Genomic DNA, 26478 nt, shown 5'->3' with positions numbered 1-26478 from the left:
GGCCCCCTCGCCAAGTCTCTTAACCGAACAGCAGCCACTAGCTGCCTCCACTCCAGAGTGACAGAAGAAGACACCACTCTCCTGCAGCATGTCGAGAGGCTATGGACACTAGAGACAATGCCCTTTAAGAACGAAAAGAAAGACATTCGTTCTAAGGAAGATATCTACGCTATAGCCCTCCTCGAGCAAGGGACAAAGAGAGTCACAGTCAACGGAGTGATGAGATACGCAACTCCACTCCTGAGGCGAGAGGGAATGCCCACCTTTCACGCCACAAAAGAAGCGACGGAGCGGTATCTATTGAACACAGAGCGGCGCCTAGCCAAAGACCCCGCTCAAGAGACTGTGTACCGTGCTGAGATTAACAAGCTAATCACAGCGGGACACATAAAGAAAATTGACATTAAAGAGGCCGATCAGACGACCGAATCATGGTACGTGCCGCACCACAAGGTCCACCACAACGGCAAGGATCGTATTGTGTTTAACTGCAGCTACCAGATCGGATCACAAAATCTGAATAAAGAGCTCTTGCCCGGCCCAACACTCGGCCCCTCTCTACTAGGCGTGCTACTACGCTTCCGCCAGGACAAGGTGGCTATCAGCGGCGACATCAAAGGGATGTTCCTGCAGGTGAGACTAGTGGAGGAGGACAAGCCCCTGCTGCGGTTCCTATGGAGAGAGAGGATCGGAGATGAGCACCCAGCCATCTATCAATGGGAAGTCCTCCCCTTCGGAACCACATGCAGCCCATGCTGTGCTACGTTTGCACTACAAAAACACGTCGCAGAGGACCCAGCAGCAGATGAAGAGGTCCGACAAAGTGTGACAAATAGTTTCTACGTGGACAACTGTTTACAAAGCGTCTCGACGCCAGAAGAAGCCGAGGCTCTTCTACTCAAGCTCAAGGCGGCTTTGATCTCAGGCAGTGGGCCAGCAGCGACCCGCAAGTATTGCGCAGCCTCTCCCCCGAGGACAAGGCAGCGAGCAGCGAGACCTGGATGGTGACCATCCTAGGAGAAGCCCAAGAAATGACACTAGGACTAGTCTGGCGCTTCAAAACAGACTCGCTCCATTATAGACACAAACCCCTGACCAAGGAGCAGGGAAGGTCGACGGCAATACCGACCACCAGACGGAGTGTATACAGAACACTCGCCAGACAATATGACCCGTTGGGATGTATTCTACCTTACACCACCAGGGCAAAGATGATTGTAAGAGCGCTATGGGACAAGGACCAGGGCTGGGACGATCCCATACCCGAACACCTTGCATCCACATGGAGAGAGTGGGAGACGGAACTCCGCTCACTCCCAGGTGTTAACATACGCCGCAGCTACTTCCCACCCACAGTGAGGCCAGAGACATGCAAGATGGACCTGCACGTATTCAGCGACGCCTCCGAAGTAGCCTACGGTTCGGTGGCCTACTTGCGTGCCCGAGAGGAGGGAGGAGAAATACATACTGCTTTCATCCTGGCTCGCTCAAGAATAGCCCCACGAAAGCAACAATCTATCCCGCGTCTAGAGCTCTGCGCAGCCCTAGCAGGAGCGCAGCTCGCCACGTTAATCCAACGTGAACTCACCATCCCGGTGCAAAGAACAATCTTGTGGTCAGACTCCACGACAGTACTCACATGGATCCGGTCTGATTCGTGCAGATACAAGGTCTTCGTGGGAGTCAGAGTCACCGAGATTCAAGAGTTAACAGAAATAGCGAGCTGGAGGTATGTGGACACCAAACACAACCCAGCTGACGTCATCACCCGGGGAATGTCCCTGGATGACCTCACCCGTCACAACCTATACAGTGACGGACCAGAGTTTCTCAAGCTCCCGGAAGAAGAGTGGCCTACACCCACCCCACGGGAGGCGAGTAAAGAGGAGGCCGAAAACAAGAAATCTATGTTCTGTGGATTGAACACACTCGTCTCCACAGACCCCGACATAGACGATTGCCTCACCCTAGAGAGTGCGCAGCTAAAGACATTTCTGTGGCACCACCCAGAGGTTCAGCCCACTACTGACATTTCAGCAGCTGACTACGAAGAAGCAGAACTTCTTCTACTACAACGAGCCCAGAGAGACTCGTTCCCCGACGAGCTAGACTGTCTACAGGGAGCAAAGCCCGTCCCATCAGACAGCAGACTGCTCCACCTAGCACCCGAGAGCGACGCCCATAGTCTCATCAGAGTGGGTGGTTGTCTGCGGAGAGCCCCAGACTTACCGGATGACGTCAAGTACCCGATAGTCTTGAACAGCCGACACAAGGTCACAGAGCTGATCATAAAGAAATACGACGAGGATGTGCACCACGCAGGGGCAGAGAGAGTCTTCGCGGAGATCAGACGTCGTTATTGGATACTGCAAGGGAGAGAAGCAGTGCGGCGCTTCCAGCGAACCTGTCTAGACTGTCGTAAGTGGCGAGCCCAGCCCAGTATACCCCGGATGGCTGACCTACCTCCCTGTCGCCTCCGACTCGGCGACAAGCCTTTCCACTCCACCGGTATGGACTGTTTCGGCCCGCTGTATATAAAGAAAGGAAGAGGAAACGAGAAGCGGTGGGGTATTGTATTCAAATGCATGACCACCAGAGCGATACATATCGAACTCCTTCCAACCATGAGCACAGACTCATTCCTTATGGCCTTCCGAAGATTCACATCACGGAAAGGAAAACCGTCTACATTATTGTCTGATCACGGGACAAACTTCAAAGGCGGAGAAAGAGAGCTGAGAGAGAGCTTCCAAGCTATGGGCCCAGAACTTAAGACCCACCTCGCTCCATCCCAGATTGACTTCCAGTTTAATCCCCTGAACGCACCTCACTTCGGTGGAACCTGGGAACGAGAAGTACGTTCTATAAAGACAGCCCTGTACGCCGTGCTTGGGGCCCAGACCGTGGCGGAAGAAGTCTTAATGACAGTCCTCACGGAGATCGAGGGAGTATTGAACTCAAAGCCCCTCGGTTACGTCTCAAGTGATGTAGCAGATGTCGACCCAGTCACCCCCAACACACTCTTGATGGGGCGGCTGGACCCCGCGCTACCCCAGACAATGTACAGGCCTGAAGAAGCGAACGGCTGAAGAATGTGGAGGTACAGTCAAGTATTGGCTGACAAGTTTTGGAACAGCTTCCTACTCCACTACCTACCGTCTCTACAGACCCGCCAGAAATGGGTGAAAGAGAGAGACAATTTGACAGAAGGAACAGTCGTCATGATTATCGACCAGTCACTACCCCGAGCTATGTGGCCGGCTGGCCGCGTAAGCAAAGTGATCACCGGTGCCGATGGAAAGGTCCGAGCAGCTGAAGTGCTCGTCCAAGGGCGGACCTACACCCGACCCGTGGCGAGGCTAATAGAACTGCCAAGGCTCCCCGATACTATCGATGACGACCATGACCCCATGACTTTGTGAACTGACTGACCCTCACAGCGGACATTGAGTAGTGGACAGTGCGGTTAATCTGTCTCTGCTTAGCTAATTAGGTGGGACTAATTAGGGGGCGGCTGTTACGAAGGATCAGATTAAACCGAATATATATATTTATTTATGGATATATATTGAATAGTATTTGTATGTCGTTTGATATCCCTTGTATATTCCTTGTACATATGCACGGAATATCCCTTTAGCCTACTATAGCCCATAATAGTTCATTCTCTTATTGGACAAAGGACCAGGCGCCAGGGGACCAGCCCCTGGCGTCAAGTTCAAAGGTACCGACGAGACATGTCCGTACTAGCCCCGGCTCCGCTCAGGGATACGGCTACCGAAATGAGAGTGGCACTATTTGTTCACCGTAAGTAAGTAAGTAAGTAAGTAAGTATTTATAAAGCACCTTTCATACATGTCATGTAGCTCAAAGTGCTGTACACAATTATAGGCATATATAACGATAAAAGCAATAAAGTCATAGTGATCAGTTAAGATCAATGTTTAAATAATAATAATAATAATAATAATAATAGTAACGTAAAAATGAAAATAACGTAAAAACAGTCATTTGCTTACCAGTTTGGGAGAACAGGTCCGCACAAACATTTCCGCTCAGTGGCAACCGGAAGTGCACTAAACCAATGCACTTGTATGGTAGGTAGCAATGTTTAGGTCTTATAATGCTAGTGTAGTTACGTTTTTATCAGTGGTCATAGCTGGGTCCATAGTGCTTTACCAAGTCCCATGGATCCATCAGTGGCCGTGTATTGTGTGCGTATGTACCCGTTCGCTCATGTGGTCAGTGGCCAGAGTTGGGTCCACAGGACTTATCCAAGTCCCATGGACCCATCAGTGGCCGCGTCTTGTGGTAGAAAGAAAGAAAAAGAAAAACGTATAAAGAAAACAGTCTAAAGTTTGAAAGTTTGGGAGGTCCGCAAAAACACGCCTTCAGCTCAGAAGCTGAGGCGTGTCAAAAACTTTTGAAAAACTGGAGGCGTGTCTCCTATTGTACCCATTCCTTCATCTAAAAAGTTTGAAAGTTTGGGAGGTCCGCAAAAACACGCCTTCAGCTCAGAAGCTGAGGCGTGTCAAAAACCGTGCATATAAATATGGCGCAAGTAAATGTAGAAGTCCCTTACCCTTCTTCCCAACTTAGTAACAGAACGTGAAGCCTCACCCACGATACGACGTGCGGTGAAGTATGGCCTGTTTGGCCTTAGAATAGCATTGAGACCTCGTGCGAATTAATAACTGAATTGTCTGAGTTTGGCACTGTACCGTCGAGTGCGACGTATTTCTATCAAGTAATAATAGTCTATCGTGTATGGTGCATCGTGCGGTTAGAGTTCTAAAGTGACCAGCATCTCCAACGCTTCCTAGTGTTATCTAGAGTCTTATCCAGGTTGGGCCGACCACATGGCGCTTTCATCCGAGGAGATCTAGGCGAGGACCGAGGGACATGTACACTGGATTACCTACCCGACGACTGCTGAGCCCTATGCGGCTGGAATATATATTTGCTTTGGTACTGTGATTTGTGGAGCGGATAATCGCAGACGCCTGTGAGTGTTGGATTTACCCCCGAGAGGAGTCAAGTTGAGTCGGCGCTCAGAGAGACTGAGGTCGCCTAGCTTCTTCTTCATTGTGGAGCTACAGCCTACAAGAGAACCAAGGTGTATTCATCTGCGGATCAAGAGTCTATTGCACTGTCTTCTGTACTTGAAGTCTCCATAGATATCGTTGACCAGACGGTCTACTACCGACGGCTCTCCTACCCCCCCTACCGGCTTACAACCGGGAGGACCCCCTCCAGAATATCCCGCTATATCATTAAGTGTACCATAGATATAATTCCCTAAGAGCCAGGTTGTATACTTGCTTCCTGCGTAACCAGAGATTGGACATTCAGTGTTGATTTGCCTACGAGTACTCATTTGCCTTACAAGTGCATTCAAATGATAAATGTAAGATAAATATTCTATGTACCTTTTGCTCCATTAAATATTTGATTATTACCTTTGACTGGAACCGATTTCATTGTGGAAAGTGTTCATCATATTTAGATATCGTGTACTGTATGGCCAGTAGTTAAAGTACATAAAGCGGTAGTGGTTTAATGATACCATACTTATCAATACAGTCAGGGAATTGTACCCCTCAGTTACAGATAGACAACGCTAAACATGTATTTTTTAGACTTATATCTGAGGGCTCATTTGTCTCTTTCGAAGATCTCCAAGCTAAGTTTAACTTACCCCATTCTCACCTATTCCGCTATCTTCAGGCCCGTGACTACGCTCGTACCCATCTTGTACCTTTTCCTCAGTCCCCAACAGGTTCAGTGGTGAACAAAATACTCTCTCTTCCCAAGGCACAAGGCGGGATCTCTACCCTATACGATCTCATATCTTCACTGGAAGTGTTCTCACTTGCAGGGGTTAGAGGTAAATGGGAAGCGGAGCTTGAGCTCGACCTGGCTGATGGACAGTGGGACGAGGCAGTCTTTAGGGTCAATAACACATCATTGTGTGCTCGTCTAAGTTTAATTCAGTTTAAGATCTTGCACAGGGTCCACTTTACAAAAGCTAGACTTAACCTTTTTCCAGACACACCCGATATCTGTGACAGGTGTGGCCTGTCACCAGCCAATCACACCCATATGTTCTTCTCCTGCCCCAAGCTGGCTGAGTTCTGGTCTTGTTTTTTCGATACGCTAGGCAAAGCCCTAAACATCAACCTAGAGCCATGCCCCTTGGTAGCCATCTTTGGGGTGCCCCTTACACCTGCTGGTTTCTCCAGGAAGGAACTAGATGTCATAGCTTTCGCTTCACTCATAGCCCATAGACGTATCCTCCTGCAGTGGAAAAGCCCAAGCTCACCGTCCACCACCTCCTGGCTCAAGGACTTGATGTCATATCTTTCATCGGAAAAGGTAAAGTACTCTCTAAGAGGCTCAATTGCCTATTTTTATGACAGATGGCAACCTCTAATCACATTCACAAACACTCTCACATCCCTTGACCCTGACTGATCCTAGAGAAATACTGATCCTAAAGAAATACTTCTTCTCTGAGGTGAGCACCTTAGATACCCTGTTGTAAACTCCGCCCCACTGTATATTCTATCCTGGTTATTTATTATTATCATCACCATTATTATTTTTATTTTTAATTTCACTTATTATCATTATATATATATTTTTTGCTTTCTTTTTGCCTGTTTTCGACTTTGTTTAGTTCTTGTCTTTATTGTTTTTCGTCGTCCCTGTTCAATTTCAGTCCTGTCCGTGTCTCGTCATGTCCCATAAAAGCAAAAAAAGAAACATGGTGATATGTTATACATTGATAACTAACTTTTGCTTCTCTGTACCACCTATGTTTCACCAATAAAAGATATATATAAAAAAAAAACATGTATTAACACTTTGATCGCCAGGCTTAAATTCAGAATAAACCATCCCACGCCAGCTCTATTTATCTATGGGGATGTTTACCTTCTTTGCAGGGCTATAACTTTTTAAATTGTATTGCTAAATTGACATTACTATGGCCCATTCAACGTCCTATATCTATTGTTCAGGGTGTAGCAACGTTATACTTTTTCATTCACATATTCATACTAAAATACAGTCTAAAGTATAAGTATGTTTTTATCATTTTCTGCAGCTTTCTCCAGAACGTGATTTATAGCCCCAAATGCATTATATTGATGATGAAATACAGTTTGATAGGAATCTGCGCGAGATAAAAAATGTCAAATGGACGTGCTTCTAGAAGTTACTACTGATCATCTGATGTTGACCGGATGGGGGGGGTCGTTTATAATTCCGTGGCCAACGTTAGATGATTCATCTAGTGTGGGTGATATGATCATTAGAGCAGTTAGTATCGAACACGTTAAAAAATAACGCTGAATCTTACCGTAGCTTCCTCATAGCGTTGGGCGATGAGCGTGGAACAGAAATATTCCTATTATGGGATGTAGAAATATGCGATCCATTTCCAGGTTGTATAATAGTTAGAGCTGGGCCGTTAACGTTACTAGTATCGCGCGATAATATAATTAACGCATTAATCTTATATTTTTTTTTTTTTTTTTTTTTTTACCTTTATCTACCCAGGGTAGGTTCGCAGAGCACAGATGCTCTTTTTCAGGAACGCCCTGCTTCACATTCACACAGTTCCATTCACACCTGGGAGCTGCCCAGTACAACCACAGTTGACACCATTGGCCACTGAGCAACTCCATAGTTCAAGTTTGAAATGCTTCTTTCTGTTTTGCTCCTGAGAGTGTGCTAGATACTGTACTGTACTGGTAATATTATTTATTTGTGTTAACTTCTGAATAAAACAACTTATTAAACACAAGTACATCTTATTGAACATTATTTTGATATTTCATTACCAATTATCATAGCAAAACAGCTTTTTCAAACAGTCTGTAATGCATTTTGGGAACGGGAGATGGGCTCATGGTGTAATGGGCCACCTGGCCTGAGAAACATAAGGAGGAAAGAAAAAGTAAGGACTTACTTCTGGTCATTATTTGGGTAGAACACACATATTTTGAATGCCATCGGCAGGTTTTTTTTTTTTTTTTTTAGCCATTTTAATCTAGATTAATCTAGATTAAATCCAGGATTGCAGATTAATCTAGATTAAAAAAATAATCTATGCCCACCTCTAATAATAGTATATACGTCCAAATCATGTTGTTTATCGAGTAATTGGTAACGGATTGCTATCCGTTGTGTCTAGCTCGAGTCCTGGGACTATTACCGAGTGATCGGACCCAATTGAAATGAGCACCAGCTTCCATTTCCTGTTTCTGCTCTGGGCGATCCGCCGATCGGCCACCAGATGGCGCTCTTGAACCGTTGGAGAGTTGAGAGGGGCTCAACAGTAGATCTCAAGTCTCCGGGGGAGAAATATGATTTCGATCACAGATTTTTGAAATATTGATATCAAAGACGTGGTCCAGCGTCTTTGGCAGAAGGAGCATGGCGGGGAAAGACGTGGTCCAGCGTTTTTGGCGATTAGTGTTAAATAGGGATGCCCCGATCACGTTTTTTGCCACCGATACCGATCACCGATCGTCGTGAGCCATACCGGCCGATACCGATACTGATCGTTTTTGATTAAAAGAAATTAAATTTTATTTTATATAATTTTTTTTTTTATAAAATATATATATTATATAATTAGACTTGTACTTGTATTATCTGCGAGACATCGCCACCACGCAACAAGCTCCACTGTCTGTGTGTACTCGAGTAGCCTCCAGCTACGGCCAGGATTCTCCGGAGCTGCACCTGGACCCTATTGGTATAACGTTACTTAACTGTGCTCAGCAAGCCCTCAGCTCGAATACGCATCAAATCAGTGTTATAAGACATTGATATCAGGAGCTATCTGTAGCTACTGCTAGCCGGATATATAACGTTAATACAACGCCTCAGTGAATTATTTAGTTCAATGGGACATTTCGTTTTGAACAGTGAACTAACTTGCGCTAACATGAGCTAACAGCTAACACCTAACAGACCTCATACACGTCTCTACTATACTTGCTGGAGCGTTTGTTGATGTCAGGAGCTATCGGTAGCTGGCCGGCTAGATACCGTTCGGTTAGACAATGCCTCATCATGTATTAAACTAAAAGTGAATAGTTGACTGGGTCATTTTGTAACGGTAGCTAAGCTAACGTTAGCTCAGGGAGACGCCGTCCTCCCGTGTCCCGTCCCACTAGACTACTAGACCCGTGTTTACATGCGTGCTGAAGGGATGAGCAGACGCCGCCCCACCCGGTGTCCGAGACAGAACTCAGCGACAGCGGGTGAGACCGGTTTTGACGATCGGCGAAAATAAAGCATTATCACCGATCACCGATCGCATATTTATACTGATTATCGGCCGATAACGATCGGTGGCCGATCGATCGGGGCATCCCTAGTGTTAAACATCAACTCAACGTCAACACTCTGTTGACGTTGAGCTAGTTTGCCCGACAGGAACATAAACAAACAATATGGTCCATGCGGAACCCTTATCCCCAACACATAGTTCCGTGTGTGAATTATGTTGCGCCACCACAAAAGATGAATTGTTTAAATGTATGTTTAATCCAGTAAGAATAGTACTAGGCTATATAACACACATCTGTGCAAGTAGATTACATTAACAAAACGTATTGCCCTTTCGACATGTAGCCTCCATATTCATGATCATGAACATTTATTTGGAAGTATTTTTTATTCTGTACTTAGTTTGAAAGTGGTCAGACAGTTCACTCTGTGTGTAATACAGACAGTCTTCACACATTCTTAAATAACGCTTACAGAAAAGCTGATGTGCGTGTTTGTGCACTGTAATAAAAGATGTTTTGTTTAAATTAAAAAAAATATTATGTACCGAATACCGTGATATACTATGAAACCGTGGTATTTTCGCCAAAGGTTATCGTACCCTCAAAATGTCATACCGGCACATGCCTAGTCTACACTACAGGCTACACTACTATGTCTACACTATACTATAGTTTAAGGCTACTTCCACTGTTTTACTGCATTACAGTAGTTATAGTCGTTTCTATCAATAAAAAAAATCTATTACATATATATTGTTGGTGCTCCTTACATTTTGGTGGGTGGTCCTACATTTTTGCTGGTGCTCCAAACTTTTTGAAGTTGGGAGCACCAGTGCTACAGAGTAAAAAAGTTTATTTCGAGCCCTGCCTATACACACACATAAGTTAAAACCACAGAGACACAAAGGTACTAGTATTTAACCAACACACCAAATGTACATATTTCCTATTCATCTGATGTTTTTAAATGTTTTTAAAAAGTACCACATCCTACCTGAGAGTCTCCAGTCTCCAGTGTGGATCCTCCAGACCAGCAGAGAGCACCTTCACTCCTGAGTCTCCTGTGTGATTGTAGCTCAGATCCAGCTCTCTCAGTTGGGAGGGGTTGGAGCTGAGAGCTGAGACCAGAGAAGCACAGCCTTCCTCTGTGACCAGACAGCCTGCCAGCCTACACACACACATTCAGATACACAGGTACTAATTATTCAACCAACACACCAAATGTACATATTTCTTTTTAATCTGATGTTTTTAAAATATGTTTTAAATGGTTGTCTGTTGAACTGGTCCAGGAACACTGACCTGAGAGTCTGCAGTCTACAGTGTGGACTCCCCAGTCCAGCAGAGAGCAGCTTCACTCCTGAATCCTGCAGGTCGTTGTTACTCAGGTCCAGCTCTCTCAGGCTGGAGGACTTGGAGCTGAAAGCTGATGATAACTCCTTACAGCATTTCACTGTGAGGCTGTTTTGCTTAAACCTGAAGAAGATTAATAGAACAGTAGAGAATATAATAGAATATGGCTACAAATATGACGAGGAAGAACACAGACCAGAGAGAACATAAATCTTCCATATAATATAATCATATAAGATCAACATGGAATAGAACAGTTTAAACGGACCTGAGAGTCTCCAGTCTACAGTGTGGATGCCCCAGTCCAGCAGAGCAGAGCAGGTTCACTCCTGAATCCTGCAGGTCGTTGTTACTCAGGTCCAGCTCTCTCAGGCTGGAGGACTTGGAGCCGAGAACTGAGGCCAGAGCTTCACAGCATCTCTCTGAGAGGTTACAGTCACCAAGTCTGGATATGCAATAGATACAATTAATTGTTGAAAAGTGGTGTATTATTTCTTAATACATAATAATAATAATAATAATAATAGTAATAATAAGAATAAGCATTAAGAGAATACAATGTATTAACATATAAATGTACCCACAGAGATATAGTAGAGGCGTTGACCACTGGCAGCAGCCTCAGAAGAGCCTCCTCTGAAGCAGAGTATTTCTTCAGCTCAAACACGTCCAGCTCCTCTTCTGATGTCAGCAACACAAAGACCAGAGCTGACACCTGAGTAGGGGAGAGTTCTTCAGTGGAGAGCCTTCCTGAGCTGAGGTACTGTTGGATCTCTTTCACCAGAGAGTAGTCATTCAGCTCATTGGTCTCCAGTGAGAGACCCAGCAGGAAGCGGAGGAACAGGTCCAGGTGTCCATTCTCCCTCTCCCCCAAAGCCTTCATAGCAGATGTGTCTTTTACCAGCTTCGACCACCAGGAGGTTGACTCTGGTTCAGACAGTAGATTGACACCACTGTTCATGAATGAGAGAAAGACATGAAGAGCAGCTAGAAACTGCTGAATGCTCAGATGGACAAAGCTGAACACCTTCTCCTGGTGCAGCCCACGCTCTTCTCTGTAGAGCCGTGTGAACACTCCTGAGTACACCGAGGCTGCTCTGACATCAATGCCACACTCTGTCAGGTCTGCTTCATAGAAGATCATGTGGCCTTTCTCCAGCTGTTCAAAAGCCAGTTTTCCCAGAGACCGAATGATCTGAGTCGGAGTGCTCTCTTCATTCCAGTGTGGATCTGTCTCAACTCTCCCATGGTACTTCTTATTCCCCTGTATGGACTTAAACACCACGAAGTGTTCGTACATCTCAGTCAGGGTCTTTGGCAGCTCTCTTCTCTTATCTGTTCTCAGTATGTTCTCCAGAACTGTAGCAGTGACCCAACAGAAGAATGGGATGTGGCACATGATGTGGAGGCTCGTTGATGTCTTGATGTGCGAGATGATTCTTTTGGCCAGCTTCTTCTCATCTGTGAATCTCTTCCTGAAGTACTCCTCCTTCTGTGGGTCAGTGAACCCCCGTACCTCTGTTACCATGTCAACACACTCAGGAGGAATCTGATTGGCTGCTGCAGGTCGGGAAGTTATCCAGATGAGAGCAGAGGGAAGCAGATGACCCTTGATTAGGTTTGTCAGCAGCACGTCCACTGAGGTTGGCTCTGTGACATCAGTCCAGACCTCATTGTGGTGGAAGTCTAGAGGAAGTCGACACTCATCCAGACCATCAAAGATGAACGCAACTGTGAATTCATCGTAGCTGCAGATTCCTGCTTGTTTGGTTTCCAAGAAGAAGTGATGAAGAAGTTCCACCAAGCTGTATTGTTTCCCCTTCAGTGGGTTCAGCTCTCTGAACTTGAATGGAAACATGAAGTGTACATGCTGGTGGGCTTTTCCTTCAGCCCAGTCCAGAGTGACCTTCTGTGTTAAGACTGTTTTACCAATGCCAGCCACTCCCTTTGTCATCACTCTTCGGTTTGCTTTATCCTGTCCAGATAAGGCTGTAAAGATGTCTTTACTTTTAATCAGCGTTTCTGGGCTCACTGGTTTCCTGGATGCTGCTTGGCTCTGTGTGACCTCATGTTCAGTGTTGACCTCTCCACTCCCTCCCCTTGAGATGTCGAGCTCCATGTACATCTGATTCAGAAGGGTTGGGTTTCCTTCTTTAGCGTTTCCCTCAAACAAACACTGGAACCTCTTCTTCAACCTAGATTTGAGTTTACGACGACACTTCACACGAAGAGTTTCTGAATGAAGATAGAAAACAGGACATCAATTAATGAATTATATGGTAGATTTGAGTGCTAAGCATTTTATACCTACATTAACTAATCTAGTTTTATCAGAATAACCACTGGAAATGTCCATGTCTAACTGGGGAATATATACATTTACCAAGAATGTTTTGAATGTATACGACTGAATTCGGTTGTTAATTGAGCGTTAATTTATCGTCATCATTAGGGCACAAGTATCTTGTGTTTTATTATAATGTATAGTGATACAGGTGTAAAGTAGGGCCCTATGGAATCCGCGATCGCAGAATCACAGAGGATTTCACAGAATTCTGAATTATCGCGGAATGGTGTGGAATTTGCTTAAATTATACATAAATCGGTTTTCATATAAATCAATCTTCACTACGACTCTAAAACGGTGACGCTGCACGGTCTACTGCATGGAGTGATGAAATGACAGCTACCAAATCCATTCCGGGATAACGGAACGCAGTAAATGAGTCTCTTTCTTTCTCTCTCGGAACGCAGTGCTCGCTCCGTAATAGTTAGACTTGCGTCTCTCTCTCTCCCTCCCTCTCTCTCAAGTAGCCAAACGTTAGTCCAAATATCCAGTTTGTTTTTATAGTGTGTGTGCAGATGAGGTCAGAGGAGTTTGATAGTATTTACTGAGGATGGCCAGATAATGTTGATATTTAAACTTAAAAAAGAATAATATTTAAACTTAAAAAATAATTATACAGAGAGAAGCTTCGGCAAGTACAAAACGCTGCTGACCCGACAAAAGAGAATCCCTCACTTGAGGAAAACACAAAGCGCCTAACCATTATGCATCACAATGGTGATGTCAGCCAGAGATGTGGAGAAGCATGAACCTTTAAAGGACATCTCTTTCAAAGAGATTACATTGGTTTTTTTCTGATTTATTTTAAACAAATTATTATTTTGTATTATTTAGTTATTGCACTGCACTGGCAGTTGAACTGCATTGAACTGAACAAAAAAAAATCATTGAACTGCACTGGCACTGCTGTACGGCAGATGTACCGTTATTAAAGTTACCGGTAGTTAAAAACATACGTTTATTTTGTGGTTAAACTTAAATCCAAAGGAAAAAATACAAGTTATACAAGTTAAACTAGCGAAGAAGCGAGACTTCCCGTATGGTGAGCAGGGAGTAGGACGCGTTTTCCCTCTCTCCCTCATGTTTTTTTTTAAATTCTACGTTTTAAGACTCCAAACCCTCATAATTCTTGTTTATATGCAAGTATCGATACAGCTAACTAAATATTTATCTTCGCAAAGATGACATCCAAGACTCCAAGACCAAAACGGGCCGATGTTCAGAATGAAGAGGAGGCTGACGACGCTTTTAGCAAGGCCTGGCTGGCCACCCTGCTTGAAAACCACAAAGAGGCTATGACCACCGAGTTCAGAAAAGCCATTACCACTCTGGAAAATAAACTTGACCAAATGAAATCGGACGTGGCCGACAACGGACAGCAGGTCAAGTCCCTGGAGGAGAATGCGGAATCTGTAAGCGAAAGAATTGCGTCGCTAGAGGCTACATGTGCTGATCTGAGGGCTAGCCATGCTATGCTAAAGGCTAAAGCGGAGGACCTCGAGGCTCGAGGGCGACGTAACAACCTTCGGATCATTGGACTACCAGAACAGATTGAGGGCCCGAGACCAACATCCTTCTTCGCCACCCTTTTATCCCAGGTTTTTGGGGCAGAAACCCTCCCTACCCCTCCAGAATTGGACCGTGCACATAGGTCGCTAGCGGCTAAGCCGAAGCAGGGTGAAAAGCCTAGGCCTGTTATCATCAGGTTCCATAATTATCAAACCAAAGAACGGGTGATCCGGGAGGCCAGAAAGAGAAGGGCAGAGATGCAGTACGACGGTCATCAAATTGCTTTCTATGAGGATTATACCCCGGCTGTGTTGGAACAGCGAGCACCGTACCGCGATGTGATGGCACTACTTTACAAACGGGGGCTGAGGCCTAGTCTTCATTACCCGGCCAAACTGATGATTACGGAGGAGAGCGGGGACAGATTACGCTTCATGTCTGTTGGAGACGCTGAAACGTACCTCAAGGCCAAGCTAGCCTAGCGTGGACGGCTACCTAACGTAGCGTGGACGGCTACCTAACGAGTACCTAGGGGTAAGCTAACCTGACGCCGGGAGCAATGAACAATGAATGTAGAATGCGAGACTGAAATTATAGACATCGGTTGGGCTAAATTGGTCGACCGCGTTAGACCTGACACTTAGAATTCATGGGGAGATGCTATTGACATTAAGCGGACTGGCTTCTGAAACAGAACTTTATGCTTCCCAAATAGCCGACGTGGATTCTTTTTGCACTTATTTCTAATTCCTTTTTTTTTATTATTCTTTAATAGCTCTTCTTTTACATGTGTCTCTCTCTCATTCAAACTGTAGACGTTCCCTCTGTTTAGAGGCTGCTAGATAAATAGACTGGACCGGTTTGACAGGATAATGAAGGTTCTATGTGTATGCTTCAAGAGTACTCAATGCGCGGATTGGAATGTACAGAGACTGGGCCTGAATTTACTAGACCATTTACCTAGGTCTAACGGACACCTCGGGGCCAGCTGAAACCGACACCAACAGCAAGACATGATTACGACATATTAAATGTGCGGCTGAACTTGTAGACCTTGGTTGGATTATAGTGCCCAGTCACTATAGAGTGGCCACCTATGCCTCAGAAGGGTAATATTGTTATTTCAATTGGAGTGACTCCTTCAAAAGGAACCCTATGCCAATCAGGTTGCTATAGCCGTGAATACCCTTGTGAATAATTGCATGCCGTTTTCTTCTGCTTCCTATTTCGTAATTTTTGTTGTTGCCCCTTTTTCTTATTTTTTATATATATATATATATATATATATATATATATATATATATATATATATATATATATATATATATAATTTTCTTTTTTTTCCTTAACTTAATTTGTCCTTTCTTTTTGTATGGATTTATATACATATGACTCTCTAGGCAGGGTGAACATATTCAGGGTGCACATGCTCCTCTTACTATCTGAGGGTCTCAATACAAACAAACCGGATAGTATCTATTGGGTAGTGGGGGGTTTGTATACATGTTTCAGGAAGCACTCAAGGTATTGACTGAACCAACTCAATTTGCACACGCTTCTTTTTACGGTCTGAAGGTACAGGTCTCTAACACTGCCGAATGTAGCTAACCACATTACCTTTCTATACATATTTTAGGTACATTTTGAGGTCCCTGAATCTTGTAACCCCCGTAACTGCATATACCTCTTGATTATTATTATTTTACTCTTTACATATTTGTATATTTTTTTATAGACGAAAGGAGAAAGGAAAAAAAAGGAAGAAAGTGGCGCCTCTTTTTCAACTCTGTTATGGTTTTGCAATTTTTATATCCCTAATGGGCATGGTAGCAGGGGCTAAAGACATTCTCTTTGAGCTGTTACAGGTTGGAAGCGGACTTTGCCCAGGTCCACTGAATTATGGGTTGACCTATACACACTGGAGCGCCTCGGTATACTCGTTCACTCAACTTTTTATGGGTCACACTCCTTAGTGGGAGTCATTGGTAGCGCTTTTACGTCCATGCTCTAACGGATGAGCCCCGAGTTGTGTTGCAAATATCTTTCATTTTTATTCTAATTTAAATTTTTGAATTTATTCATCCCTTTTTTTCTTTTGGTTTAAATTTTTTTGGCTGTTTGAATGTTCTTTAACACAAATTTAAAAGTCTATCCATAACCATAGTGGAGGCTGTTCGAAATGAACGGGAGAGAGGAGAAAAGGGGAGTGAGGATGAAGCCTCCACCGGAAGGAGCGTATCCTGAGAGGTACAAAGGCTGTTACTGTTACCTTAGGGACCAAGGGATGTACCCCCGGGTGAGTATGTTTGTGTATGGTTGTGTGGGTGCATGTGTGTGCGTCAACCCCCCCCCCTTCTTTATCCCCCTCTACCTTTCTCCTCTCTTCCAATGTTTCATCTTTTCAACTCAGGTATGTATATACTTAACAGAACATGGCAGTGACGTGCAGGAACATCCGTTTTGTCTCATGGAATGTCAAAGGGATGAATAACTCTATCAAGGCTAACAAGGTATTTAACCACCTACGGCATCTCAAGGGTGACCTTTGTTTTTTACAAGAGACACACATCTGCACCTCAGATATCCCCCGTATTAAGAGAGCATGGATGGGACACATTTTTCATTCTAAATTCTCTGCAAAAGCCAGGGGAGCTGCAATTATTATACATAGGGATGTTCCCTTCGAGCCCTCCATCATTTTAACTGACCCTGACGGACGATATGTTATAGTGTCGGGCAGGCTGCAGAATATTCCCGTGGTTTTGGCCTCAATATATGCACCAAATTGGGACAATGATAAATTTGTATCCAATTTATTTTCCTCGATACCTAACCTTAATGATCATCACATAATTATCGGAGGAGACTTTAATCAGGTCCAAAACATAGAACTTGACAGGTCTTCGGATAGACGTACTACCATCTCCAAAGCGGCGAACATCCTAAAATTTCACATGGAACAGCTTGGCCTTATAGACCTTTGGAGAACAAAATTTCCTACTTTTCTCCTTCTTCTCTCATGTCCACCACACATATTTGAGGATAGACTTCTTTTTACTAGATGAAAAACTACTACATAATGTAGTAGGGGTGGACGGTATAAACGGTATACGGTATAAACGGTATTAATTTGCTCTACGGTATGGATTTTGACTATACTGTGTAACCGGTAGAGCAGCTCTAAAATAGCAATGACGCCATGTAACCACAGCGCGACTATTTCAATCGCATTTGCCCCTAAAAATAGATAGAATTAGTCATAGATAATAGATATGTGCAAACTGGAAAAAGTTATTTAGGAGGCTTCGCGCAGTGGGCGTGTCAACACGCAATTGTCATTTCATAATAAACACATATCACCGCGGCGGCACACAGCAAGTTTCAATTTCAGTTCCTGGCATTTTTAACCAGTGGAGAAAGGTAAGATATTTCCCTATCGTTTTTCTTATATGAATTATTCTACGTTAATAAAACATACCTGGTGATCAACTACAGTTTGCTGTAAACATTACGATATGTGTGTAGTGTTATGATAACGACGGCAGCAGCGGGAGCCGGGAGGACGGCTGCAGCAGTGGATTTGCGAATAGCATGCAGCTGCAGAGCCGCAGAGCCAGGGGCTCTTTCAGGTCTGGTCACAGGCCCGTCAAACAGCGCCCCCCCACCCAACGGCTGAATTGCCAATGGCTGAAATGAATGACCTGAAAGAGCCCCTGGCTCTGCGGCTCTGCAGCTACATATGCTTCTAGCAAAATCCAGCCCCGCTGTTTGCAATGGGAGCAGGAGTCTCGACTCAGGACTTATTTTATTTGGAATATAATGACTTTATACGCAAAAGTAGCCTAGTTTTAAGTTAAAATATTATAAATCTACATGCCTTGAGGATGTCATTCTTTATATAGCCTGCCTATCAGGCAAAAAAAATTATTCTAACAGAAACACTGATACCGTGATATATACCATTACGTCTATGCTTCAAATTATACCGTGATATAAATTTTAGACCATACCGTCCACCCCTATAATGTAGTCTCCACTAAGTACCATAGTATAGTCATTTCCGATCATGCCCCGACATCCGTTGAAATTAACTTCCCCCAGGGTAGAACACCCTCAAAATTTTGGAGATTCAACTCCCACTTATTATCTGAACCTGAATTTAAGGATTTTATTCATGCACAAATAAAAATCTTCTTTGAGATAAACGACACACCTGAAGTTAGCAGTGACATACTCTGGGAGGCCTTTAAGGCATATCTCCGCAGACAGGCCATCTCCTTTACCTCTCATTTTGGGAAGCAGGAACAATCCAAATTAACGGGTATATCAGATGAGATTAAACGATTAGACATCCAGTACTCGTCTAAACCCACCCCTGCTCTATATAAAAAACGACTCCAGCTTCAATCACAATATGATTTGCTTTCAACTAGTAAGATCGAGAGACTACTCCTGCACACCAAGCAACGTTTTTTCGAACAGGGGGATAAGGCCGGAAAATTACTTGCGTACCAAGCACGAGTGGCAAGTGCCTCTAGACTGATTCCCAGGATAAAATCCCAATTAGGTGTCACTACAACAGACCCTACGGAAATTTCTGAAATTTTCTCTGACTATTATTCCAAACTTTACACGTCAGAGTCTTCCCAGCAGGACTGGGATCGCCCAAACCCCCTCAAGTCTCTCAAGTATCCTCAAGCGAATAAAGCAGAAGCTGAAGAGTTAGGCACGCCTATAACCATCTCTGAAGTGACTGAGGCAATCAAATCCTTACAAAGTGGTAAATCACCCGGGCCAGATGGCTACACTACAGAATTTTATAAAACTTACTCCGTGTTGGTTGCTCCGTTCCTACTGAGAGTATATAACGACTCCCTTCTAAAGGGCCAAATGCCACCCACGCTATCAGAGGCGTCATTGTCCCTGCTGCTCAAAAAAGGTAAAGACCCTCTCCTTTGTAGCAGTTACAGACCAATCTCCCTCCTTAATGTGGATTGTAAAATATTGGCTAAGGTCCTCTCATGCCGTCTTCAGAAGGTGGTCCCATTCCTGATAGACCCGGATCAGACGGGTTTCATCATGGACAGGTAATCCTTCTTTAACACCAGAAGGCTGTTAAATATCCTTTTCACAACCACGACTGGCGCACCAGAAATGGTACTCTCCCTAGATGCTGAGAAAGCGTTTGACAGAGTGGAATGGAGATACCTGTTCCATACACTTGAGAAATTCGGTTTGGGCCCGGGTTTTATTTCATGGATAAAACTCCTATACTTGTCCCCGGTGGCCTCGGTTAATGTGAATGGTACCAAGTCGGGCCAGTTTGCGCTTTATCGCGGCACCCGTCAAGGATGCCCGCTTTCTCCCTTGCTCTACGCGCTCGCTGCAGAACCTTTAGCCATATGGCTTCGCAGTGAGGACAGATTTGAAGGGATTGAGAGGTTCGGCCTGGTTCATACTCTCATTGTATGCCGATGATCTCCTACTTTATAATAATAATAATACATCTATTTTATATAGCGCTTTTCCAGGTGCTCAAAGATGCTTTACATGGGCAGGAGAGACAAACTATGGCAAAACAAAAAACAGAACAAAACAGAACAAAAATAATACATGACAAAAGATATTCTAGAACAGCATAGGCAGCTCTCGGGGTACAAACTTAATCTCCAGAAAAGTGAATATTTACCTGTTAATGCATCTGCGGAACGGCTTCCTCAATTGCTTTTCCCCTTTAAAAGGGCCACGGAAGGATTCACATATCTAGGGATTTTTATGGCCAAATCACCGACGGAGCTCTTCGCAAAAAATGTCCGTCCTCTGCTGGATCGCTTTAAGTTAGATCTGACGAGATGGTCCTCTCTCCCCCTTTCACTTCTGGGAAGGGTCAACCTGATAAAGATGGTGGTCTTACCCCGATTTTTATACGCTTTTCAGCATATACCAATATTTATTAATAAAGCCTTTTTCACTTCGATTGATCAACTTATAGGTTCATTCCTGTGGGGTAACAAAAGAGCACGTATTAAGAGGACGATCATGCAGCTTCACAAATCAGAAGGGGGTTTGGCTTTGCCTAATCTTCGCTATTACTACTGGGCATGTAATATAAACAAACTCCTTTACTGGAGGACCAGGAGGGAGGAAGAAGACCAACCCCAATGGGCTCGGATGGAAGTCTCCTCTTCAAAGTACTCACTCTGGTCTGTGGCAACATCCCAACTACCCATTTCAATCCCTATTAAACAGGTGGCTCGGAACCAAATCGTAACGGATACTTTGAAAATCTGGAATCAGTTTAGGAAACAATTTGGCCTACACGCTCCGTCGGGGCTAGCTCCAATCTCTCGCAATCACTTATTCCTACCGTCCTGTTCTGATCCTGTATTCAGAAGCTGGGCGAACAAAGGTTTGCTAACCATTAATGACCTCTACTCCGGAGGTGTGTTCTCCTCATTTGCAGAATTATCAAAAAAATGTGGTCTTCCAAACTCCCACCTTTTCCGTTTTTTTCAGATCAGACATTTTGTTCAGAACCAATTCCCACAATTCCCTGGCCGTCCTCCAGACTCTAGGACTGACCCTCTCCTATCGCTCGGTACCGGGCGGAAAGGGCTCGTCTCAATTATATATGATAAAATATTTTGGATGAATCCAACTTGCTAGACTCCCTAAAAGCCAAATGGGACGAAGATCTGGGAATTATCATTACAGATGAACAATGGGATCATATATTAGACCTTGTACACACCTCCTCTATATGTGCAAGACATAGTTTGCTGCAGTGTAGGATCCTGCATAGGGTTCATTACACTAATGCGAGGTTAGCAAAGATATACCCGGATAGAAGGATGCGTGTAATAGATGTAAACAATCTCCAGACGATTATATGCATATGTTTTGGACGTGCCCCAAACTCACAGAGTTTTGGACTGCAATCTAGGGCTGCAAAACGAGTTGTGGCGTTCACTACCCTCCTCGCTAGGAGACTTATTCTCTTTAAGTGGATACACCCTTCCCCACCCACTCTCAATAGATGGATACATGAGATACTACATTGCATTAGGCTTGAACGAATCAGATTCTCCCTAAAGAGTTTCCCTTGAAACATTCCATGTGACCTGGCAACCATTTCTGCAACACATCGATACCCTGACTATCAATGAAGAGAAAGGATAGAGCTTTACACCTCTAACTGCACTTCCATATATTTTATTATTATTTTATTCCTATTTTCTAATCCCCCCCCCCCCCCCCCCCCCTGTCCTGGTATGTATGGGTGTGAATGAGACCCCGGGGGGGTGGGGGGGTAACTGGGGGAGGGAGAGGGGAACGAGGGACACAGCTGCAGAAGATCAAACTACTCAAGAATTACCACAACACTATAAGTAGGGGTGGGGGAAAGAGTGAAATAATATCATTGATGACTTTCTTCTACAGCCACATCCGTGCTAGAGAGTTTTTATCTCTTTTTATCTAACTATTTGTGCACAATGCAGATGGGTCTGATTGATATTGTTGTTGTTTTTTTGTTTTTCTTTCCCAGCAGCATCTATGCTGTGTGTTTGTATATTTTGCAGATGTGTTTGTCAATAACCTCGGTGTGGGGGGGATGGGGTGGGAATGAGGGAGGGGAAGGGGAAATGAGAGGAAAAAAAAGAAAAGAGATGGAAAATGTATGATACCGATAACTGTAAATGTTCAAAAAAGAATTCCCGAAATAAAGAAATAAAAAAAAAATAAAAAAAATAGCGAAGAAGTGCGAATATGTCTCTTACTGCTCTCCAGAGACATATCATCATATTAAACTAGTGAAGACAGTAGGGCTGCAACGATTAGTCGACATAATCGACGACGTCGATTATAAAAAATCGTCGACGAGGAATTGTTGCGTCGATTAGTCATAAAAAATTATTATAATAATATTATAATTTTTTTTTTATTTCCCCCCGCCACTACCTATCTTTGTGAAAGTGGCTTCTCAGCTCTGGTCCAGCCAGCTGAAGACTTCTTAGCTTAACATAACAGACCGACAGTAAGTTTGGGGGAACTAATGGGATAACTGGGGATGTTGTTTGGTCCTGACAAGAGTCTCAAAGCAACTCTGAGAGGTCATGCTCAATGTCCAATCTGTTCCTCTGCTCTGTCTTCAGCTGGACCAGAGCTGAGAAGCCACTTTCACAAAGATAGGTAGTGCAAAAAATATATATATATATATTTTTCTTTATATAATTGTTTTTCGATTAGTCGACTAATCAAAAAAATAATCGACAGATTAGTTGACTACCAAAATAGTCATTAGTTGCAGCCCTAGAAGACAGAGTCTCTTACTGCTCTCCAGAGACATATCATCATATTAAACTAGTGAAGACAGTCTCTTACTGCTCTCCAGAGACATATCATCATATTAAACTAGTGAAGACAGTCTCTTACTGCTCTCCAGAGACATATCATCATATTAAACTAGTGAAGACAGAGTCTCTTACTGCTCTCCAGAGACATATCATCATATTAAACTAGTGAAGACAGTCTCTTACTTCTCTCTAGAGACATATCAATCATCATATTAAACTAGTGAAGACAGTCTCTTACTGCTCTCTAGAGACATATCATCATATTAAACTAGTGAAGACAGTCTCTTACTGCTCTCCAGAGACATATCATCATATTAAACTAGTGAAGACAGAGTCTCTTACTGCTCTCTACAGACATATCATCATATTAAACTAGTGAAGACAGTCTCTTACTGCTCTCTAGAGACATATCATCATATTAAACTAGTGAAGACAGAGTCTCTTACTGCTCTCCAGAGACATATCATCATATTAAACTAGTGAAGACAGAGTCTCTTACTGCTCTCCAGAGACATATCATCATATTAAACTAGTGAAGACAGAGTCTCTTACTGCTCTCCAGAGACATATCATCATATTAAACTAGTGAAGACAGTCTCTTACTGCTCTCTAGAGACATATCATCATATTAAACTAGTGCCACATTTGCCTAAAGTCAAGACTCGACAGTACTGAACTAGAAAAAAACCTGCGAGTAAGTCAAGTACGCTGGAGTGAGGCGCGGACGGAAGTGGCCATTTTTCAAAATAAAATACTCGAAAGACTAGTAGTATAGGGAGATGTAGTGGTTACATGATTGCTGTTTCCGGCCATTTCTAAATCGTCTCGTTTAAAACAAATAAAGCATCAACATTTGCATGGTGTACCTTTCTGTGCGTATTCATCCACAATCTATAGCTCAACATGAAAATATTTGCAATTACGAATAGACCTCGCGAACGGTCCAAAGGGACGTCAGACTACATCCTGCCTATTTAGGAGCACATTGTTTGCATGATTAAAAACGATGGTTCAAACATCCGTTCGAAAAACCCTGGCAAATGTTCGAATCCCAAAAACAGGCATGGGGACAGCTCTAACTGGAGCTGAGCTGAATGTGTCAAAATAGACATAAAAAAGTGAAGGATTGGACTTTGCGAGCTAACTGTAATACAATGTTATTTTTTACAATCATTTACATAACATCTTAAGAAATTACTAATGTGTATGGGAACTGACAAAAAAGGTAATGGTAAAGGTAACACTTAAAATGGATTATTGCAGCGGCAAAAGGCGCGGTGAACATTTTTGAGTGCACCCAAATGATGTGCTGGTGCAACCAATGTAAAAAGTTAGTCTGGAGCCCTGCAAGTCCTTTCGACTGCAAACAATGATGCATGTAATTGTATTAACGTTATTGTGTGTTGTAGCTATGTTATACATTCTGAATGGCATTAACGTTAGTTGGGTACTGTCATTGTATTTAGTTGGTTAGCTATTTAGCTAATGTTGATGATAGCATTTAATAGCATCAACGCTAGCTGGCTACAACGAATTCTCACAAGCTGGCTCGAGTTCTCATAGCCGCGAGTAATCGATCAATCAATCAATTCGAACTCCATCAGGTCCTGCTGCCTTCCTTGGGTTGGTATTCCGGAGGCAACACCTGACTTCATGGTGGCTCAGGACGGGGGCTGTGCCGCTGGGGGGGAGGGGCTGCACTACTTGGTCCCTGTTTGCTCTGTCGAACCGGGCATAGAAATGGTTCAACTCCTCGGTTAATGTGACAGAGCTATTTATGGGTGATGTTGTTCCCTTGTAGTCAGTGATGGCTTTAATCCCCGCCCACACCCAGCGGGGGTTGGTGGAGTTGGAGAAGTGGGTCTCGATCCGTTCCTTGTATTTAAGTTTTGCTGCCTTGATGCCTCTCCTTAGAGCTGACCTGGCAATGCTATAGGCAGCCGCGTTCTGCTTCTGAAATGGATTATATATTGCTGTTCGAACAGTTAGATGCTGGCTGCCCAGGCCGTACGCATATAACGCATATTTACAACCTCTCCTCTCCTCTCTTCTCTTCTCTGTATAGATGAAGATGTAGCAGTACTGTCTATCTGTATGTCATGCATATGTTATGATGAATTGAAAATGGGGGACCCTGATGTAAACAAGACGAAAGTCTCTCTCTGGTTTGCATCCCCTTAACAATTGTGTGTATTGAGCCCCCCCCCCCCCAAAAAGATTTTTTTTTTTTTGTAATTTTTTTTGTGGCTTTTGCCTCTTCATAGTTCTCTAACGTTAGTCTTTCTTTCCTCAACGCTCAATTCTATAAACACTTGACCGATACCCATCAATGCACAGCGCTCTAGCATGTTCTGACTGTGAACACCTAAAGCTGAGGCTCAGACCGACCGACCGTTTTAGATTTTTGGCTCATTTTCCCTTATGTTAGAATTTTTTTTATGTACAAATAATGGTTGCAGATATAGAGGGGGCGCCAAAACTGCACAGAGGGAAAAAAAAATTAAATAAAAAATAAAAGAAAAGGAAAATAATTTTTTTTTTTTTTTTTGGCGCCCCCCTCTGGGTGGCGCTCTAGGCGACTGCCTATATCGCCTGTAGGAAGGTCCGCCCCTGATTGTACCAATTCTGCAATCTGTTAATAAAATGTTCAATCAATCAAAACTCTGCTCCACTCCACACCTAAAGTTCTGAGCGCACTCGGAATTTTAGCCACGGACATTTCAGAGAGAGATGACATCTCTCCACGGACATTTCAGAGAGAGATCTGAAAGGAGAGAGCATATAGATCAGCGGCATATATATATCAGTATACTGTGCGCCGCGATTGGTTCTTGACAAGCGCGCAGCCAGTCGTTCAGTATTGACAAAGCCTACTTTTGACCGATTTATTTCGCACTATACAGTACGTATACGTATAAGTATAAGTCTTTATTTGTCATCAGATTAACACACACACGCGCAATGAGCAACCCACAGGAACACGTCACACATGCACTGAGTCGCAAGTCGTGAGACGTGTGTGTGCGTGTCATTTTGAGATCGCAAAGCGCTTCCTGTTGAATATATCAGACAGGGATCAGATGGCGAAACTCGGCTGTTTTACACCAGCCTCATTCGCCTTATAAGGAGATGGTGGGCGTGTCTGTATGCAAATTAATTTAGCGCGAACGCGCTTTTGAGTTTAAGAATGAGTGGGATTCATCATGCAAATCTCCTGGGTACGCACAGATTTCGATGTTAAGAACGGCTTGATGAATGTGGCGGTGGCTTTTCTTATTGTTCTCTTAACAGACAGGTAAGCAAGAATATAAGAAAAATAATAAGAGAGTATTGTTGAATGAGGCCCATTGAGCATACATTTGTCAAATGTGCAACCCTAGTTTCACCTAGTGGTATGAGACGTATTCTTCGTATGCCTGGATGTACCGTAACGGCCATACCGTAAATTCACGTGACGAATACACGTACCGTTACACCCCTACTACTAATACACTATATCAACAACATCTGAGGAAAGTGTCAATTCAATCACAGAAAACATACATGGTAAACAGTACAGCATGCAGAGCACTGGTCCCTTATAGAAATACATCTGGAACTGAGAGAC

The 26478-nt window shown here is 43.7% G+C and overlaps 1 protein-coding gene across 1 annotated transcript in view; it reads right to left on the bottom strand.

Moving 5' to 3' along the window:
- LOC311233592 (NLR family CARD domain-containing protein 3-like) overlaps window positions 1–13711 on the bottom strand; it is a gene marked incomplete at both ends in the record, with an annotated part of 52444 nt that extends 38733 nt beyond the window's left edge. The window contains 5 exons of the mRNA XM_084320559.1: window positions 10303–10476; window positions 10611–10784; window positions 10930–11106; window positions 11246–12896; window positions 13684–13711. Coding sequence (XP_084176685.1) covers window positions 10303–10476; window positions 10611–10784; window positions 10930–11106; window positions 11246–12896; window positions 13684–13711 — 2204 coding nt within the window. The remainder of the gene's footprint in view (window positions 1–10302; window positions 10477–10610; window positions 10785–10929; window positions 11107–11245; window positions 12897–13683) is intronic.
- Between the last annotated feature and the right edge of the window lie 12767 nt (window positions 13712–26478).

This window comes from Notolepis coatsorum (assembly GCF_963971535.1).
Source record: "Notolepis coatsorum genome assembly, chromosome: 8".
Taxonomy (NCBI): domain Eukaryota; kingdom Metazoa; phylum Chordata; class Actinopteri; order Aulopiformes; family Paralepididae; genus Notolepis; species Notolepis coatsorum.
Note: the sequence above shows the minus strand (reverse complement) of the source record. Positions and strands in the feature narration are given on the sequence as shown.